Here is a 20,373-nt window from a genome sequence, read left to right as displayed (position 1 = left end):
ATATTTTAGTAAAATGAAAGAAGAAAATACATCATTGTACATTTGTAATATATTTTTTAGTCTGTTAAGCACTTCTGGATGGATGCAAACTGCATTTGGTTGCTTTGTACTAGACATGTGCAATGACAATAAAGTTGAATTCAATTCTAAATAACACTTATAGTGTCTAAATAATGCTAATAGTGTTTAAATAATGGTTATAGTGTCTAAACACTAAATTATTTAGACACCAATAGTGTCTAAATATCTCTAATAGTGTTATTTCTGTTGAGAATGCGCATTAAGTAGGTACATTGGCCCCAGAGGTGACGTCACACCATGTGCGAGAAAGTTGTCGCCATAAAACAGAATTGTAGTTTTCATTTTTAGATCAAAAACAAAAATAATAGATTTTTTATTGTTTTTTTTTTTATTTTTTATTTTTACCTTTTAAATGCAAGTCTTCCAAAAGGCTGCTAATATTTTTTAAATCTGATCAGTGATGGACGGAGTTTGAAATCGTGAATGCTCCTTTTTTACCCCTGAAAGTCTCACTTTTTTTAAGAAGGTTAACATATTTATGAAGCACATTTAAAATGACACCAAGTTTAACAGCTTAAAACAACAAAAGTTATAAGAATAAACATTAAATAAATAGCTGATATGCATTTGCTTAAAATTATTATTTTTGCTTTGTCTGAATTTAATCACCTCTCTGAAAATACAAAGAGCGGCCTGCGTCTTCTGCTCTGAGTAAGAGCCACAACAAAGAGTCCCTTTAACAGTTAGGTTTGATTTATTTCCTCGTCAGTAAAAGTAAATTACATCTTATTGTTTTGAACAAACCAGTCGTTTTCGTCCTGAGTTTCTGCTTGATGCATTTCTACCTGCAATTGCTTCCAGGTGGTTTTGATTCAACCATTTTGGAATCAAGAATCATTGGAAAAAGAATCATTGTGGAACAGCATCTTTTAGGGCATTATATGTTTTTTTTTTTTTTTTTGTCATTGATTGCATTTGAACAACATCTCAAAGTATTGTGAAAGGCTTTTATTGTGAAACTCTTACCACACAATAGTTTTGAAATTTGCACCCAGCGTTTATTTCAGTGGGTCAGTTTTAGTTGTGGAACCTGTTCAAAATGATGACAGGGTTTGTTGGGTTTTAACTTTTTAAAATGTGTTTTGACTTTTTGCAAGTTTAAACCTGAGTCTGTTAGGTTTTTTTTAAAGTTTCGATAACTTAAAATGATATTCTTTAAAATACATAAATCCCTCATAGCAGGATTCAGTTCAGTGCAGGTAAGAGAAAAACGTTGGTTACATGAGAAGAGTTCAGAATATCGTCACACTGACTGTTTTTCTGTTTTTGTTGTTTTCAAAGTAAGATTTGGTATAAAAATACTAAAAGGATTGACTGAGCAAATATTATATTTTTTAAATACTGATTTTTGTTTTTGTTTTTTATTAATACGCAAATTTTTTTACATTAATAAAATGTAAATTATAATTTAAAAAAAATAAAAATTCTGATTAAAAATTATTTTTTTTTAAAATACAGATTTTTTATTTTTTAATATGCAAATTGTTATGTTCATAATTTTTTTTATTATAATTAAAAATTTTAATAAGAAAATAAACTTTTTAAAAATAAATGTTTAAAATTAATCTTGATCGAATTTTCTTTTTTTCAAAATTTTATTTAATTTTTCTAGCAAATATTAATTTCTTCTAGAAGGTTTCTGAGATTTTTTTGTGTGAAAATAAGAAGTGGTGTGCAGGGTTGACTCTTGGCAAGTATTTTTCTCTTAAAGTGTAAACATTGGGGCGTGCTGTGGTGGCGCAGGGGGTTAGCACGCCCCACGTTTGGAGGCCTTAGTCCTCGACGCGGACGTCGCGGGTTCGACTCCTGGTCCCGGCGACCTTTGCCGCATGTCCTCCCCCCTCTCCTCGCCCTCCTTCCTGTCTTCCTATTGTCGCAAAAATACGAGCCACTAGCGCCTCAAAAACTCTTCGGAGAAAAAAAAAAGTATAAACATGTACAACTCAAGTCTGTTTTAAACTTTCTATTATTAAACATCTTCTAAAAACTTTATTATTCTTTACATGTTTTAATATTTCATTTATATACTAACACAGTATACAAGAATATGGTGTATGTTGAAACTTCCTCCTCACCATGACTGGTTGCGTCTGCTGGTGGGTTAGTTTTCTAGTGATGGATGCTCCTGTCCTTTTAGTTGCCACTGGGTTAAAGGTTAACATTTCCTTCCTTTGAATCCCTAATCCTTTCTTGTGATGCATTTAGTACGTTTACTTTGTTCTGCACTCGGTGATCACTCGGTTGTTGCTTTGCTTGTGTGTTTGGTGAAGTAGATGCTGCTGTCCGTCCGTGGCTTCATAATGAAAGTGTTGTTTTATTCGCAGCCGGAACCAACAGAGGAAGACATAGAGAAGAACCCCGAGCTGAAGAAGCTGCAGATCTACGGAGCCGGACCAAAGATGATGGGACTTGGACTTGTAGCAAGGGACAAAGGCTTCAAGAAAAAAGGTGAATTTAGTGTTATTTGTCATGTTACAAGGAGCTCAGCTTCCATTTACCATATTTTTGCACAAATTGGAATTATGAAAATTATTTGGGTTAATGGAAACACGGCAATTTAGAAAAAACACGTTTTTGTGCTAGGATGAGGTGGTTTTTCAGCTGTTTAGAAATGATTGCATTTTTCAAAGCTCAGTTTCTTAGATTAATCATAAAATGTTTTTCAAAAATAATATTTTTGACTTTCAAAAATTTGTTAGAAAAAATCAGAAATTTTTGGATCAGTATTCATTTTAAAAAAATAATGAAAAATTTTGAGTGACAAAATTTAAATTTTTTCGAAATTATAATTTAAATTTTAACATCTTTTTGATATTAATGCGACATTGACAAAGCTTTGCACACACTGGTAATGAAAACGTCCATTTGTTTTTTAAGGTTTTACTCATGATTAGGCCTGTCGCGATAAACGGTAAATCAATTTATCGTACGATAAATTAAAACTATCGACGTCATTTTAATTATCGGCATTATCGTCTCTTCCGGCCTTTTTCTCTTTCTGTTAATGACACTGAACGAAAAAAGGCTCAACTCCGGTGCTCTCCACTGACCCTCCCTTCCTCATATCCTTAGTGTAAAGCCCAGCGCACACTACACGATCTTAGAGCTGTCAGCCGATTGTCGGCCCATTTTCAAAACCTGACAGACCACACATTAGCCGACAGAAATCCTAGGTATAACGGTTCGATCGGGTTCGGTCCTGCCGTGTGGTGTCCAACAATGAGCACAAAATAATGGCTACAAGTCCAGTGACCTAATTTTAAAACCAGGCATTAATCAATGCTTTACTACAATCTACCTGCAATGCATGTGGCTAGTGTCAGCGTAAAGTCCTGACCGAATGAAAATCATTATAACCTATTTATGTCACGTTAACGAAGAACAGCTGAAAAGTTACCGGGTTTATCAACTGCGGTAGCAATTTCGCTCCAACTCCTCCTCTTGTCATTTCTATATTCTTTGCATGTTGAATAAACATTAATGTTGTTTCCACATATCATCTCCAATGTCCGCTGGACTTCGGGTTGCGCCGTGTCAGCTGTTTGGGATTCCCCGACGTAATTTCCCCTCAGAAAACACGGAGGAGAATCCGCGCTTTCTGATTGGCTACCTGTCACATTCAACAGGTTGCGTTAAAGCGCCCAGTCGGGAAAACCCCTGATTTAGATCGGAGCGGCAACAACATCTACCATAACACACCACACAATCTTAGAAAGACCAACGATCTAAGATTGTTGTAAGGGGAAAAATAGGAGCAAAAAATCATGTAGTGTGAACTATTGCATCAGGTAGTCGATGTGCCCATCTTCTCTATTTAAATCTAATTATTACTGAAGGGCAACATAATATACAGACTTCATAATCTTTTGGTTGAATGCAGTATTTATTTCCACTTTGGCTTTATGTTGTTTAGTTTTTTTTTTAAGTGAGTTTTTTGTTAATGGAGACTGAGAATCCATTTTATTTTTGTTTTTGGTTGTTTTGTTTATTTTGTTTATCAGTTCCAGTGTTTAGTGTTCTTTTGAAAATAAAGTGTATCTATCTTTGGCAGGAAATCGCATGCATTATTACGTCATTTTCATTAAATCAGTGTAAAAAGGTCTTCAAACAATATTATCGTTTATCGCAATAATTTTTGAGACAATTAATCGTTGAGCAAAATTTGCTATCGTGACAGGCCTACTCATGATGCTGCTGCATTCGGTTGTGAGTAGTCAGTTCACTCAAGTGACTCAAATCTTTTTTGTCCTACTTAGAAATGTGTATCCAACCTACTTTGGCCAAAAAAAAAATAGTTCTATGACTTAAATCATAACTTTCTTCCATAATTGAAATCCTCCAGAGTTTGTGATAAGCAGAGTTGAAGACGTTGTTCTTTTTCTCTCTTCGTTTTCAGATGATCTGCCTCAGACTGTTACCATCAAGGACGCCACACTTCCTGCTTCTGACGATGCTCCTGGTGACGCTCCCATCAAACCTGAGCATCTCGACCCAGAAGAGAAGCAAACTGATGAGGGTTCATCCAACCTGCAGCTTCCTCCTCTGACTGTTACAGTCAAAACGGAAGTAAAGAAGGAAGAAGTAAAAGCAGAATACGGAGAGGATGATGGATCCAAAATGACCATGAGGCTCAGACGAAACATTACCAACCCTCAGTGTGTAAGTCCAGGAGTTGTTACACTTTTAATTTGTTCTGATGTAATGAAATGATAATTGTTTTCTTCTTTTCTTGCTACCAAAGGTGGATTCTTTTATCTGTCGGATGTGTGGCCGGGGAGATGATGATGAGAAACTCCTGCAGTGCGACAGCTGTGATGAAAACTATCACACGTATTGTCTCCTACCGCCGCTCACCGATCCTCCAAAAAGCAAGTGGCGATGCCCAAAGTGTGTCGCTGAAGTAAGTTGAAAGATTTTTTTTAAAAAGACTCTAAAGCTGCGTTGACTCTGCAGTCTGAAGTGAAAGTGGATTTTTTTTTTTTTTTTTGGACGTTGTCGTTCACACTTCCAAATATATGCGACTTGTATGTGATCTCAAGTGAGAACTATAAACGATCTGAAAGTGTCCTGCATGTGCAGTAGAGGGCGCAGTAACGTCACACATCGAGAGCTTGCGAAGAAGAAGTGCTCAGTGTAAACATGGTGGAGCATATCTTACGATTTTGAAGTTGTTGTCCGACCGGAGCCAGAATATTAATATCTTAATCCTCATTATCGTCCGCCATGTTGTTTTTCTTCCCGCTTGGGCGTGTCAGGACGCAGAGTAGTGACATTTGTCGAGCATTAGTGACGTCCAGGTCGGATGGATGCCACCTGGCCGTTAGGTCACATTTGAATCGGATATGTATCGGATATCCAAGCGGCCTGGGTCGCATTCGAAAAACGTCTGACCTGTGTTGTTCACACTGCCATGAAAAGATCAGATACAGGTTGCATTAAGGCAAAAAGCTCAGAATCAGGTCACTTCAGGCTGCAGTGTGAATGCAGCCTTAGTCACTTCAAAGTTTAGTTTTACAGAAGATTTACAGCCGCATCAGCAGACCAAATTGCTTCATAACAAACACAACATCACAGGCAGATAGATTATAAAATAGAACATAAAATCAAGTAAAAATAAAGACAAATATAAATTTGGAAACAATACCAAAAGCTAGTAGTATGAATGAAAACCAAAACAATACCTACATTTTAGCTGCAGCATTTTTCTTTCTTCCTTTACCTTTTCTCTTTAACTTGTGTTGAAGACCAGGGAGAGTAGATGAGTTTTCACTCTGGACTTAAACTGACCGACTGACGGAGAGAGCTTTACAGACAGGAGACGTTTCGGGTTTAGAACCACATATCCAAGCAGCCTGAGTCACATTAAAAAAAATCTGCTCTGAGTTCTTCAGACTGTCATGAAAAGACCAGATACAGGTCACATTAAGGCCATAAAATCAGAATTGGGTCACTTCAGGCTGCAGTGTGAACACAGCCTAATTGATTTCTTTCAGCCAAAAGAGAAACCAGGGTTAATTTTGAGTTTCCTGACTTATCGCATCTTGTCTTTTCCTCAGGAGTGTAAGAAACCGTCGGAAGCCTTTGGCTTTGAGCAAGCAACAAGAGAGTACACTTTGCAGAGTTTTGGAGAAATGGCCGACTCGTTCAAAGCCGATTACTTCAATATGCCTGTTCATGTGAGTTCAGCTGGAAATTACAGGACGCTTTGATGTGAGATTAGAGACAGAGGTTAAGTGTCCAGCGCTCTTGTTTTGTGTAGATGGTTCCCACTGAACTCGTGGAGAGGGAGTTCTGGAGGTTAGTCAGCAGTATTGAAGAAGACGTGACTGTCGAATATGGAGCAGACATTCACTCCAAAGAGTTCGGGAGTGGCTTTCCTATGAATAATGGGAAGAAGGAACTCACGAAAGAAGAGGAGGTATGCTGATAGTTTTCTCTTCTTAGCTCATCGGTTGTTAATGGCTTTCCTGTGTCACTCTGGTACATTTTGATAAAAATTAGCCTGTTTTGTTTATATAAGATAATACTTTATTTATCCCCCCCAGGGGGGAACATTTTGTTTTTCCCAGCATAGCACACAATAAAAATTAAAATATGTAAATAAATAACAAATAAATAAAGTAATAATAAACATACAACAAATAACAATGGGAAGTGACAGTCAAACGTTCTGTTATAAATTGTATATAACTGTAACGTTATATGTTGGTAAATACAGATGAAAATATTAAATTTTGTTTTGCATATTCTCCATGAATGATGTTTGTAGCCTGAATTATTCAAATTAATTGAGAACGAAATGCTTTTCAGTGAAACTGAGCCGTTTTTGTCTCTGTTGGGCAGGAGTACGCGCGCTCTGGCTGGAACCTAAACGTGATGCCTGTTCTGGAGCAGTCGCTCCTCTGCCATATTAATGGGGACATCTCTGGGATGAAGGTGCCTTGGCTTTACGTGGGCATGGTGTTTTCAACGTTCTGCTGGCACATTGAGGATCACTGGAGCTACTCCATCAACTACCTGCACTGGTACTTCACCTTCATCGCCTCTGTCTGTGTCCCTGTTTGAGCTTGAATGCAGTAGTAAAGTGTTTAAGTGAAGCTTGAGGCTCCGTTTTCCTCCCTTAACCTCCAGGGGTGAACCCAAGACTTGGTATGGAGTTCCCTCTGCGGCAGCTGAACAGCTTGAAGATGTTATGAAGAAGCTGACTCCAGAGCTATTTGAGTACCAACCCGACCTCCTGCACCAGCTCGTCACCATCATGAACCCCAATATCCTCATGGCTCATGGGGTACCGGTCAGTACCGCATCAGCGACGGCTCAGAGACGAGCCGCTCTGTGGAGCTTCTCCAGTTAACTTCCTGTTTCCAAACTCTAGGTGGTACGCACTAACCAGTGTGCCGGCGAGTTTGTGATCACCTTTCCTAGAGCCTACCACAGTGGCTTCAATCAGGGATATAACTTTGCTGAAGCAGTCAACTTCTGCACTGCAGATTGGGTACGTTTTTCTCACTTTGGTCTAATTTGTAGAGTCGCAATAAGAAATAAATCAATTGCATGATAAATTAAAACAAGCTCAGTAATTTCCATATATTCACTAAATTTATTTCAAACAGGCATAAAGTAAAAAATTATCATGCCCAATTGACGTGCAGTTTTACATTATTTGTTCAAAAAGGAGCAGATAGAAGGTCTTCTGATTTCCTGCTCCTCTCATACTCGACTTATAAACATTTAAATCTGTAAACATCAAATACACTTAAACTATTTCCATGTTGTGTGACACTTAAATCCCACATTCTCATCCTTAAATATACAATTATTTTATACCTTTTTAAAATTATCAATAGCATTTTTGGTCTTTTTTGAGACAACATATTTCCCAGTAAGCTCCTTTTTAACCTGGTTAAATTTTGCATTATTTGCAGTTTTATCTTCTCTCTCTGTTTCTACCAAAAACTGGATGACAGAAGTCCTCAGTCTGATGCTTTGGTAAAATTATTTGAATGGCAATTTTGTTTACAAACTTCAGAAACAAGAAATAAAATGAATTGTTTTTTTATTTATCTATTTATTTTTGGATATTTAAAATGTTTTTCAGTTTCAGTGTTAAATGTTCATTAGTTTGAAATTTACTGATATTTAAGAACGTGTTATTGTTTGTATCACTTGATAATAATCTCAAAGCAACAATAAATTCTGTAGTTTATCATCCAGCTAAGTTTATTATTGATACAGGCCTAATTTGCAGCTCTACTTACACGATACTAAGGAGTTTATGTGTTTGTATTTGCAGCTCCCTGCTGGTCGACACTGTATTGAGCATTACCGCCGCCTGAGGAGGTATTGTGTGTTTTCTCACGAGGAGCTCACCTGTAAAATGGCTGCATGTCCAGAGAAACTGGACCTTAACCTGGCTGCAGCTACGCATCGGGAGATGTTCATCATCGTTCAAGAGGAGAGAAAACTGCGCAAGAATCTGATGGAAAGGGTGAGGCGCAGAAGTGAATGGTGATGTTTATCTGGAGGAAGACCGTAGCTGACGTTGTGAGGATTTGTCTGCATTTGCAGGGCATCACAGAAGCAGAGCGAGAGGCTTTTGAGCTGCTGCCTGATGATGAGAGACAGTGTGATAAATGTAAGACGACGTGCTTCCTCTCCGCTCTGGCCTGCTCCAACTGTCCCGAACGACTCGTGTGTCTCTATCACACTCAGGATCTGTGCAACTGCCCCACCGAAAAGCTCTACCTCAGGTATAACCTTTGAAAATTAAGTAAAAATAATGGTGAAACCAATGTGAAAACTAATGAACAGACCTTAAAACAATGGTGTGAAGTGGTCACACTTTCCAAAAGCCGTTAACTGACAATTGTAATTAGACTTGGACGGAAATGATTAATCATGAAATAATACTCAACTGATTTAGTAATTGATTAATCGTTAACTGGATTATACAAAAAAACGCAGTTTTCTGAAAGGACAACATATTCAGAGCCGATATTTAAACTAAAACTGTAGAAAAAATTACATTTTGCTTATAAGATTAAAAAAAACACTTTAGAAAGAGAAGTTATTTCTACCCATAACAAAACAATTGATTTCTGAAACAACTAGTTGCAGCCCAAGGATAATGTTGTTTGTGGCTAATGTTGTAACAAACCAAGAGACGATGAAGGTTTGAATATTGTTTTCTAGGTACTTAAAAGAAAGATAAATTGATCTTTGGCAATTTGGTGCAGCTGAAAGAACATCTTAGTTCTACTTATCTTGTAGAGTGTAAACAGAAGCTGCAGTCAGAGAGGAAAAAGTAAATAAGTTGGGTTATCATTAACATAACAATGAAGGAAAATATATAGGACTGAGTATAGAGCCTTGGGGTACACCACAGCAAGTCCCCTCTTTAATTTTTCTGGAGCCACATTTCCCTGTCCAGCCTTTACTCACGGTTTTGGTTTTTACCCTGCAGGTACAGATACACCCTAGATGAGTTGCTGGCCATGCTCCATCGATTAAAGGTTAGGTCGGAGTCCTTTGATTCGTGGGCCAACAGAGTAAAAGAGGCACTTGAACAGGAGGAAGGACACAAAATAGGTAGGAAATCCTCCTAAATGACAAACTAAAACTGGAAGAGAGAAGTTGATCTTTACGTTAAGTGAAATTTTATTTGCAGAAATTCTTGACTTGGAGAAGTTGAAGACGGAAGCAGCAGAGAAACGGTTTCCCGACAACGAGCTTCTCAGGAAACTCAACGCTGTTTTCAAAGACATCGCGTTCTGCCATCAGAAGAGTGCCGAGCTCCTCAGCAACACAAAGACTGGGTGAGATGATTCACAAGCTTCACCTCTTACATTAGCAGCTTGTTCTTATTCAGACTTATAGAAACTTTCATGTTGTTTCCTTTCAGTGATGATAGGATGACTTTGGCTGAGCTGAAGTCCCTGGTTGAGAAAATGCAAAACCTACCATGTGTGATTAAACACTTAAAGGAAGTGCAGGTAAGAAACATGTCGAATAATGTTGCACTAAATCACGTGTCAAGCTGGAGGCTTGAGGGCCAAAAGTGGCCCAACATAGGCTGTTTATGTGGCCCTCCAGACTCCACAGGAACGCATAAAAAGAATCTTTAAAGATTATATTTTATCAGTCAAATCAAAGAAGAATAATAATTCAAAAGTGACTGAATTATTCGTTTAGTTGAATCTTCTAATGTATTTCTAAAATTGCATAAAAAAAGACATAATTAGTTAAATAAAAACTCAGCAGAATGTGAAATTTTTTTATCTGATTAATTGTCATAATAATCAATTAATCGTCAGAACGATAGAATAGTCTATTCATAAAATGATCATTAGTTGCTGCCCTATTTTAGACCAAGTGCAAGAGATGAAGATGATGCTGTTTTTAATAGTTGTAACAAACCTAGAGGGGATACGGTTGTTTTTAGGTCCTTTGAATAAAGATTTAGCAATTTGATGTAATTGAAAAAACATCTTAATTGTATTTATTTGCTTTTCTAATCGAAGGGTCTGAGTTAAATCATCCATAGGAGTCAGACCAGTCATTGAGATCTTGTACAGTGTTAGCAGAGGCTGCAGCCGGACAGTTTTTATCTGCACATTGCCAGATTACATCAATCAGTCCTTCCGTTTTTTTTGCAATTTCATGATCCCAGAAATTCACGCAAAATCATCAGATCCTTACACTTTTTCACACTAATGCCCAATTGTGAGTTTATTTCAAATTTTCTGCCAAAATAGTCAAAAACACCTGCAGGTGGCAGTATTTCCTACTCCTACGATTACTTCTGCCTCAGGGTTACTTAGCCTGTGATCGATGCGGCACATTTACTGTTAAACATAAACTAAAATGTTACAAAGTTGCTTGCAAATATTTGTAAATTATATCCACAAAATAAGTTATTTTGTTTGCAAAAATATTATAAAAACAATTGATGAATGGGGAAATTCTTACATATTTAATTTAAAGAAGTACTCATCGAATGCTCAGATGGCTACTTGTTAATATTTTAACAGTTTAATAGGTTTTATCAGTACATTGTGGTACAACCGGCTCTTCATGATTCATGATCTAAATGTGGCTCAAAATGAAAATAAAATGCCATAAATAAACAACCCAACGTGATCAAACTGTAGGAAGATGTCTCATGAATTTATTTGTCTAAAATTCTTCCTTTCAATGTTTACTTTTTCAAGGTGGTTTTGCAAACAGTTGAGGATTTCCGAAAACAGGCCCAAGTCCTGGTCAACAACAAGGACTGGAGGAAAGAGTCGCCGCCTCCTGAGCAGCTGCAGAGTCTGCTGGAGGACGGGGGCAAGCTGCCCGTCGTGGTGCCCGAGTGTAATTTACTCCAGGGCCTAAAGGCGCAGGGCCACTGGCTGGAGGAGGTGAGGCGCACGCTGGGCACAGGAGGAGGGGAGAAGCACGAGGTGACGCTGGAGGTGCTGAGGAACCTCATGGAGGCAGGCTGCAACGTGGCTCAGAGCGTATCCGTGGAGACGGCCATGGCGGAGCTTCAGGAGCTGCTCACCATCGCCGAGCGCTGGGAGGAGAAGGCACAGATCTGCCTGGAACAGAGGTAACAACACCCAATTCATTTGGTAGCTGTGATGACGATGTAGAGACGTCAGATGATCTTTTGTTTCGCTCCTGCAGGCAGAAGCATCCTCTCTCCACCCTGGAGGCGATCGTGAACGAGGCTCAGCTTATTCCCGTCAAGCTGCCCAACATCGAGGCTCTGCGGGGCTGCCTGACGCGCGCGCAGGCCTGGGTCACAGACCTGGAGGAAATCCAGGTACGAAGAAATCCAAGCAACACAGTTTATGCAAAATACAGGAGCAGGACCTCTTCGGCATTCCAAAGACACAAACCCAAGCAGTTTTAGTTTATACTGCAGATATCTTCACACATAAAATAAGTCAGGGCAACTTTATTTATGTTGCACCTTTCAGCCTGAGACTATTGATCTGAAAGGGAAAATAGATCAAATGAGATTTTTCTAATATAATTTTAGTAATTTGTTTCAGGAATCTTGCTATATATTGTTTTGTTTATCAGGAGATTATATATTTATCTACATTACATACATTTTGCAAAACTTGCATAACTTCTGAAATTTTTTTTTCTTAATGACCATAAACCAACATACAGACATACCAAAGAAAGAGAAATTTATATATATATATAAGGAGATGGCATTAGGGAGCTAAATGGTAATAGTATTTTAGTATTTTTGCTGTTTCTTTCATGTTTGTGCTCTAAACCATATAACATGTTCAGAAGAAATGAATGAATAAAGTCATTAAATGTGACGTTGCAGAACGGGGAGCATTACCCATGTCTGGACGACCTGGAGGGCCTGGTGGCGATTGGGAGGGACTTACCCGTCTTAATGGAGGAGCTGAGGCAGCTGGAGCTGCAGGTGACCAGCGCTCACTCCTGGAGGGACAAGGCCACCAAAACCTTCCTGAAGAAAAGCAGTCAGCACAGTTTACTGGAGGTGAGCCTCAAACAAACCAGAGATGGAAAACTCAGAACAACTTCAGTTAGCCTTCCTGTTATCTGCTGAAAGCTTCGTTTTCTAACAGTCTGGATTAACTGTTTTATATATATGCATATACAAACTAAGAGCCCATTGCACTGAACCCCATTGAAAACCTCCTAGTTATTCCACCAAATAAATACTTTATTGATCCCAAAGGGAAATCATATGTTGTTATAACTCATTAATTCAGATTCTTCAGAGTTACTGTAGATGGTGATGGCTGTTGGCAGGAATGATCTCTTGTAGCAGTCTGTATTTTAATAATATCATTAATTAAAATTAATTACATTATTTTAATTATATAATTAAAATTAACATTTGAATTATATACTTCTCAGTTCCAGGTTTATTGTGTTTTTTGCACCTTATCAAACTGCTGTGAACGTTAAACTGTGACCCGTCCTTCGCCTGCTGCAGGTTTTGTGTCCGTGTGTGAAAAGGAGAGAGCGGCGGACTGAGCCGGAGCCGCTGGACGAAACTCTGGACGACTCTGATTCTAACACTTTGGGTCTCTCTGCTCAGGCGCTGAGGGACCCGGCAGCTATCGTAAGAATCCTGAACCCCAATCTCCAGGGCAGGGGTGTCCGACCTTTGGCCCTTTCACTGATTTTTGCAATTCAAGAATGATAAAAAATGTAGGCGTCTCAGCGCAACTAGTTGGTGCAGACGGAGAATTTGTTTTTCATTTGTAGTCTGGGTAAAATTATCATCAACATAATGGAAAATGACAAAATATTTGTCTCTTCATAACCAAGCTTTTGGAAAAATTAAACAAATGTCTTTTCAAAGACTTTTATTTAAGGTCGGCTTTGCTTCACCCAAACCAGATTTTATTTTATTTGTTAAACTTGGCAAAACATAGAGCATATTTTGAAAGAAAGTGACTCGAATCCTGTTTTTATAACTGAGGATTAATTTGTTGAATTGAGTTGAGAACAAAATGTTTTATAAGTTTTAAATCTCCAAAGAATAAGACATCATTTCCTAGTTAATTTATTTGCTTGGTTACTATATTGCTATTAAAATGCTGCATGTTTAGTCTATTGTTCTGCAAGCAAAAACAACAAAAAATGTTTAAAATTATAACTTTTCTGATTATTATTTTTATTTTTAAAATTCACAAAGTCTTAAAGTGTTTTGGTCTGGTTTCTAGTGTAAATATCTTAATACACTTGAAACAAGACAAAACTAACTTACACAACTTTTCAGGAAGATATAGGAGCTTATTTTAAGTGAATAATTTCTTAATATTGATGAAAAAGTTCTAGTTCCACTGGCAGATTATTTCATGATCGGGGCACTGCACCGTTACCTAGCAACCTCAGCCAAGCCCAGCCCGTCACCTAGCAACCCAGTTCTAGTTCCACTGGCAGATTATTTCACTTATAAAAATCTATTTTTCCCGTTATAAGCAACAGTTTTATCAATATTGTGGAATTTATTTATTTAAAACAAGCTTTTTGCTGGAAAGTTACTTGTAAGTTAGTTTTGTTTTATTTAAAGTTTACTAAGATATTTGCGCTGGAAACTAGACCAAAAACAGTTGGTAAAATTTAGTACTTTTGCATTGCAAGTCCTTTTAACTTAACAGTTTTGTCCGACATGACAAAGCCTTTGAACACCCCTGCTCTAAAGAACACAAACGACTCTTTTTCTTCCTCTCTTGTTTTCTTTGTAGATTTGTGTTTTACGCCTCACTAGCTCCAGATACGTTTGTGATTGTGTCGGTATTTCGTTTCCAGGTTTTGGCTTTCAAGGAAGGGGAGCACCAGGAGAAGGAGGCGTTGCTGAGGCTGCAGAAACTGAACTTGTGTAAATCTGGACTCAGCTCGGCGAGCTGTAAGGAAAACGGGCGCTGGGACGAGACCATGGACACGGACACGTCTTACCGTTCTGAGGACTCTGTGAAGGAGACCAGAAACGGCAGCCGCAGCGCCACCGCTCAGTCGGTGTGCGTGTGCGCCAGGCCGCCGCGTGCGCCTCAGCTCCGCTGCCATCTGTGCAAGGACTGGTTCCACGGCGGCTGCGTTTCGTTCCCCTCCCTCCTGCCGCCCTCCAGCCCACAAAGCAACCGTCTCTGCTGGTGGGACTGGGACACCCGCTTTTTGTGCCCTCAGTGTCAGCGGTCGCGCCGCCCTCGTTTGGCCACCATCTTGGCGTTGCTGGTGGCGCTCCAGCGGTTACCCGTGCGCCTGCCAGAAGGAGAGGCTCTGCAGTGTCTGACGGAGCGAGCCATCACCTGGCAGGGCCGGGCCAAGGAGGCGCTGGAGATGCCGGAGCTGCAGCGAGCGCTTCAGGAGCTGCAGGAACTCGCAGAGAAAGAGGAGCAGAAGGAGAAAGACGCAGAAGGGAACTCGGTTATCGTCTTATCAGACTCTGAGGGAGGAGAAGGAGAGGATGGCGTTATCGACTTAACGGAGGACAGTTCACCCATAAAGAAGACAAAGGAACTCGATTCTTCACAGGTAAGTTATGTTTTTCAGATTGTTATTGTTTTTATCAAATCTTAACGTTGCAACTCGGGCTTTAATGATTCATCAAATGATTCAAGTAATTCGATTTTTAAAATTCCCAGAGGCTTTGTTAAGTTACCTTTTAGTACCAGATGCAGTTTTCTGGCCAATCGCCGATTACGATCTTTAAAAAACCTGACCTGCCAATTCCGATTTTGGCCGATATCAATTTTTTATCTGAAATGTTGATCACAGATCACCCGAAATTAAGAATGTTTGAGAAAGTAAAATTGTTGCACCCTTACTCTTTAGTGCACTGTGTTGATTTTCTATACTGTGTACAGGAAGAAGGTGCTGGTCAGGTTACCTTGATTTAAAAGCCCTGATCTTGCATGCCAGAGTTAAACACATCAGTTAAATTACCACAATATATAAAAAATATGTATTTAAATCCTTTGGCTCAACTTATTGTAACCATGTTGGTCGTATAATTAAAGGGATTAAAAATGTCTTAAAAGTCTTGAATTTAAATTATTGCAGAAATACTTTAGTAAACAAAGTGTTTTCCTAACTTTGTTAGTAAACACTTTATTAAAATAAAGATTTTATTTTTTGTATTTCGACTTGTCAGAGGTTAACAGTGAGCAAAATAAACCTGATAAATTATTTTAAACTGCTGCTAGTTTGAAATACTTCCAGACCTCTTTCTGCTTTCTGCTGGATTATTAGTGTAACTTTCCTGTTTTTAGCTTTTATTTTTATAATCTGGTTTCTGCTTGTTGTTCAAGAAGAATAATGATGTGGGGAGGAGGTGACTGAAAAAACGTAAGAGATATCTATTTTATGAATTATTAAAACTAGGTTAGAATAGTTTTTTTCTGTTTAAGTTTTAAAAGTTAGCAACATTTCTCATTCAATTCTTTTTTCATACTTATAACTTGAGACTAACAATAATTCAGTTGAATTGTGTTTTAAGGAATAAAGTTTCTCGTTAATTGTCCTGCGGTCGTAGCAGGAGGGTTAATAAGACATTTGACAGCAAAGACCGAGTGGGAGGAGGTGTCCCATCAGACAGTCAGTTCCCAAAACCACACAGACAAAAAAAACCATTTGTAAAGGCGCACACAGGGTCAGCTCCAGGCTCCCAGACTGGATCCAGAGTGAAAGGCTCATCATCTTTTAAGATGACAAGAGGGTTAAAAAGAACTAAACTATTTATTTATCATTTTCTCATGTATTTCTTTTACTTAAGCAGCTACTATAGAACAGGATATTTCTTTTAATTCAATTAATTGTCAAAATAAACAGTAGATTACTGAAATAATTGTTACAACAACTCTAGTTGTAGCAAAACCTGAGCTTTGTCACATCTTCTGTAAACGGGTCAAACTTTAAATATCTGTCCTGTCTCTGTTTGGCAGGCTGAGTGTCAAAATGGCATCAGCAAGAAGTCAAATGTTACAGGTAGGACGCTCTGCTGGTTTCTTCCTACGGACCGCATCCTGCTGAAGGAACGTTTTTAATGCTGCCCTCTCGTTTTGCTCCCAGGCGTGGAGTCTCTGCTGCCCCTGCTGCCTCTGCTGAAAGGCCGAGTGGTGACGCTGTCCCCCGGCGCCAGGGAGCAGCTGGAGAAGCTGCAACTGGAAGGAGACCTGCTGGAGGTCACCTTGGACCAGACGTACACCATCCACAGAGTCCTGCAGGCCGCCTCAGACCCTCCCAGAGAAACTCTGCAGACGCTCATTCAGGTCAGGCACAGAAATACAGCAAAACATTCTATCAAACCTACGGATGTACAACATAGAGTGTAAACGTACTGACGAAAAGGTGAGACGTATTAAAACTAAAGATACACTTTAGGCTTTCAGCAAAGGTTTCTGTTTTTTATAGTCAGATGCTTTATTTATGTATAACTCGTTAAACTCACAGAAAAATCTTAAAATTGTATCCTTAACTTTTTAAATTTCAGGAACACATTAGTAAAAAGTGAGTTATTAATGAAGATGGCTTAAAAACTGATTTTAATGCTTGGCTAGAACCCGAAACTTACTGTGTAACGTAATAAGGTTCTAAAATCGGGTTACCTTGATTTTTAAAAGCACTGAACAATGCCAGAGTAAGAAAGCGTCAACATAATTTAAATAACTTAAATATATGAACAAAAATATATTTAAATCCGTTGGATTTAAATATCCAACGGATTTAAATATAACGGATTTAAAAATATATTTAAATCCGTTGGATTTAAATATATTTAAAAAAATATTGTTTTAATTCATGTTGGTCTTAAATGTAAAGAGTTTTTAAATTGCATAACAGAAACCCTTTAATAAACAAAAGATAGGTTTTTTTCAGTGTTTTGATTTGTCTGCTACCAATCAGAGGTGATCAGTGAAAATGTGATTTTGATAACTGAATGGAGGTTTAAATCCATAACTTATCTGGAGAACAGTAGCTGCGTTTCCATTACAAATGTGCACAAAACATTGTCAATATTCCACTAATATGAAACAAAAACACAATTTTGTCATTGTGGTGTTTTCATTAAGTAATAAATGCAATTAAAATCACACATGAATAAGTTTAACTGATAAAAAACATGCCACTCCGTCATGTTCCTACCACTTCCTGTCGTTGTCCACTTTGTGGTTTCCACCAGAAGCAACATCCTGTAGTAGATCATCTGACTCTGTTGAAGCGAAGAAAGTATTTTTCATTTGCAGTTTAGAATACAACAAAAAAACAAAACCACCTCATCCTCGTGCCAAAGCTTTTCACCTAAAAATTAGGGGTTTTTTTCCCAGAATTGCTGTGTTTCTATTGAGCAAATTTATTTTTCAAAATGTCTAATTGTGCAATTGGATGGTCAGTGGAAACGCAACTAGTGATGATGCAGTGTTCCCGGGTTAATTATTTTTATCTGATGATCAAAATGAATTCAAGGACGAAGCAAAATTAAAGAATCTGGCTCCAGGTGTTTTTATGAAACGCTCTGGCAACTGAATTAGTAACATTTTTACTCTCTCAAAAGATCGAGCTTGAGGAGCAGAGGGGGGCGAGGACGAGCCGCGGACGACCCAAGGACAAAAGGAAGAGAAAGGGGCACCGAGGCAGCAGCGCGGACGCAGCAGGGCATCAACCCCAGGACGCCTCCCAGTCGAAGAAAACCTGCCCTCTGAAAAACAGCCCAACTCGTCCTCACTCAAACGTCGAAATCCATCCAGAGGTAACGCTTTGGTTCTCAGAACGCCTCTAGATGGCTCCTGATTTTATCAAAACGTAATTGTGTTTCTGTTTGCTCAGATTTTGTGATGCGGCCAACATGGGAGCTGCGTGCAAAAACATCTGTCCAGGAAATCTGAGAAGCAGAACTCTCCGTGCCAGAAACAGTGTCAAGTTATAGAGAGATGCAGGACATCCCCCCGTCCCCCTGTCCACTTTCTCCTCCTCCATTTACCCTGACGCCGCTTCATCCCTCACTCATGTGGTCAGACACTAACAGAGAAATGACTCTTCTTCTGCACTCCACCGTCGCATCGATAACTCAGCAGTATCTCTCATTTTCATTATTATTATTTCGTCACATACTCTTACCCGAACATTTCTGTCCAGACTGTTGAACCGATGCAAGACTTGCCGTTAAAGCAGCTTCTTTGGTTTCAAGTTCTCCGAGGTCAGTCGGTTGCGTTTAGCAACTCCCCACGTTGCTAAACGCTTGTTCAGTCTCAGGACCAACAGCATCACTTTCACCTTCCTTTGAGCGCTCATGTTGACCTTGGATAAGCTAATTTAAACTGTTTTTTGGGCCTGAATCCTGACGCTGAGTGCAGGATTTAAGACTGCTGACCTGAGACAAACGGCACCATGGTTACACATTCTTTTTTTTTTCTTTTTTTTTTTTTTTAGTTGTATTTAACCTTGTGTTTGAAGCTGTTCCTAGGAGATGTGCATTTTCAACACCCTGAGTAAATTTTGGGAAGTGTTTTAAAAACAGGCATTAATGTTTTTGGTGCTACTTTTCCAGAATAAATATATATGTACCTCTTGGCTTTATCTTTCCATCCTTACCTTCTGCTCAATGCTTTGTTTTTGTAGATGCCATCCTTTTTGACTCCATGATGTATTCCTCTCAGTCTGATCCACCACCTCATTATTTTCACTTTGCAAAATAAGGTTACTTAAGTGTAACTCACCTGGTCTCAATTTGTTTTGTTTGAGCTCAAATGACTATATTATTATTATTATTGTTGATATTGGAGACACAAAGTTGTCGTGAGTTTGTGTATAAACTTTTCATTTTACTGTTGCCTTTGTTTCTTTTCACTCTTGTTAGGATAAAATAAAAGTTTAGAATTGTTTAGGACTTCGGGTCTCCTTATTTCTAACATCAACATGACAATTTGTTGGATGTGGGCGATATGACTTAAAAATAAAATGTGAAATAACTTTTTATACCACTGTACAGTATTGGAGGCACTTTAAATGGGAAAAGAAAATCGAGTAAATTTTCACCAAAAATAACTTATAAATTGTCTAGAAAAAAACAAGAACATTTCTGAGTTTCAAGTCAAACATTTCGACTTTTCAAACTTAGACATTTTCTAGGAATAAAGCAATTTTCTGAGATTAATTTTGAAATTTTTTTTTTCTAGCAACTTTTAAAGATCAAAAATTATCTTGTATTTTCCAGAAAACGATGTTAATGTTTTTTTGGGGGGGTTTTTTGCTGCAAAATAATTTTTTTCTCTCTACAGTGGTCCTTTGTAGATTTCCGTTTTTAATCGTTTTGTTTTCTTGTTTTCTTTTCTAAAAAACAAATGACTGAAAGGAAATATTTTCAAAAGAGGACCTCATTTCAATCGTCCCTTCTGAATTGTAAAAGTATTAGGGCAAGGCTACAAGAATTATTGTTTAATTACAAGAATATTGCTGTATTAGCAGAATAAAGATAAAACGTCTTAAAAAATTAAGTCAATTAGAAAAAAATCTAGTTAACAAAATCTGACATGACCACCTCAGTTTGAGAATCTGTAACAGCTGCACCAAAATATGACTTAAGATGCTCAACATATCTGAATATTTTTTATTTTTCATCTCCGATTTCTCAAAATTACAACTGAATTATTATAATATAATTTTATTCCTGTACTTAAAAAACAAACAAAAAAATTAGATTGGCCCCAATATCCCATTGTAGAGTTGACCTGAATTCAAAGTCGAAATAACCAGAAGCTGTAAAACAGGCTTGTTAAGCAAGATGGCGGCCCTGGTTGCCCTGAC

General features: G+C 38.2%; 1 protein-coding gene across 4 annotated transcripts in view; it reads left to right on the top strand.

Moving 5' to 3' along the window:
• Window positions 1-19,456, top strand: part of kdm5c (lysine demethylase 5C) — a 31,641-nt gene extending 12,185 nt beyond the window's left edge. For all 4 annotated transcript variants that reach the window (XM_032545533.1, XM_032545274.1, XM_032545448.1 and 1 more), the window contains 22 exons: window positions 2,406-2,529; window positions 4,478-4,740; window positions 4,823-4,981; window positions 6,138-6,257; window positions 6,341-6,499; window positions 6,925-7,106; window positions 7,213-7,375; window positions 7,457-7,576; window positions 8,375-8,569; window positions 8,650-8,831; window positions 9,545-9,669; window positions 9,749-9,896; window positions 9,983-10,073; window positions 11,292-11,674; window positions 11,752-11,890; window positions 12,416-12,595; window positions 13,058-13,186; window positions 14,383-15,105; window positions 16,515-16,557; window positions 16,642-16,841; window positions 18,125-18,319; window positions 18,397-19,456. In XM_032545533.1, the coding sequence (XP_032401424.1) occupies window positions 2,406-2,529; window positions 4,478-4,740; window positions 4,823-4,981; window positions 6,138-6,257; window positions 6,341-6,499; window positions 6,925-7,106; window positions 7,213-7,375; window positions 7,457-7,576; window positions 8,375-8,569; window positions 8,650-8,831; window positions 9,545-9,669; window positions 9,749-9,896; window positions 9,983-10,073; window positions 11,292-11,674; window positions 11,752-11,890; window positions 12,416-12,595; window positions 13,058-13,186; window positions 14,383-15,105; window positions 16,515-16,557; window positions 16,642-16,841; window positions 18,125-18,319; window positions 18,397-18,405 (4,032 nt within the window). In that variant the 3' untranslated portion in view covers window positions 18,406-19,456. The remainder of the gene's footprint in view (window positions 1-2,405; window positions 2,530-4,477; window positions 4,741-4,822; window positions 4,982-6,137; window positions 6,258-6,340; window positions 6,500-6,924; window positions 7,107-7,212; window positions 7,376-7,456; window positions 7,577-8,374; window positions 8,570-8,649; window positions 8,832-9,544; window positions 9,670-9,748; window positions 9,897-9,982; window positions 10,074-11,291; window positions 11,675-11,751; window positions 11,891-12,415; window positions 12,596-13,057; window positions 13,187-14,382; window positions 15,106-16,514; window positions 16,558-16,641; window positions 16,842-18,124; window positions 18,320-18,396) is intronic.
• The last annotated feature ends 917 nt before the right edge of the window (window positions 19,457-20,373 follow it).

This window comes from Xiphophorus hellerii, chromosome 1 (genome assembly GCF_003331165.1).
Source record: "Xiphophorus hellerii strain 12219 chromosome 1, Xiphophorus_hellerii-4.1, whole genome shotgun sequence".
NCBI classification, from domain to species: domain Eukaryota; kingdom Metazoa; phylum Chordata; class Actinopteri; order Cyprinodontiformes; family Poeciliidae; genus Xiphophorus; species Xiphophorus hellerii.
Note: the sequence above shows the minus strand (reverse complement) of the source record. Positions and strands in the feature narration are given on the sequence as shown.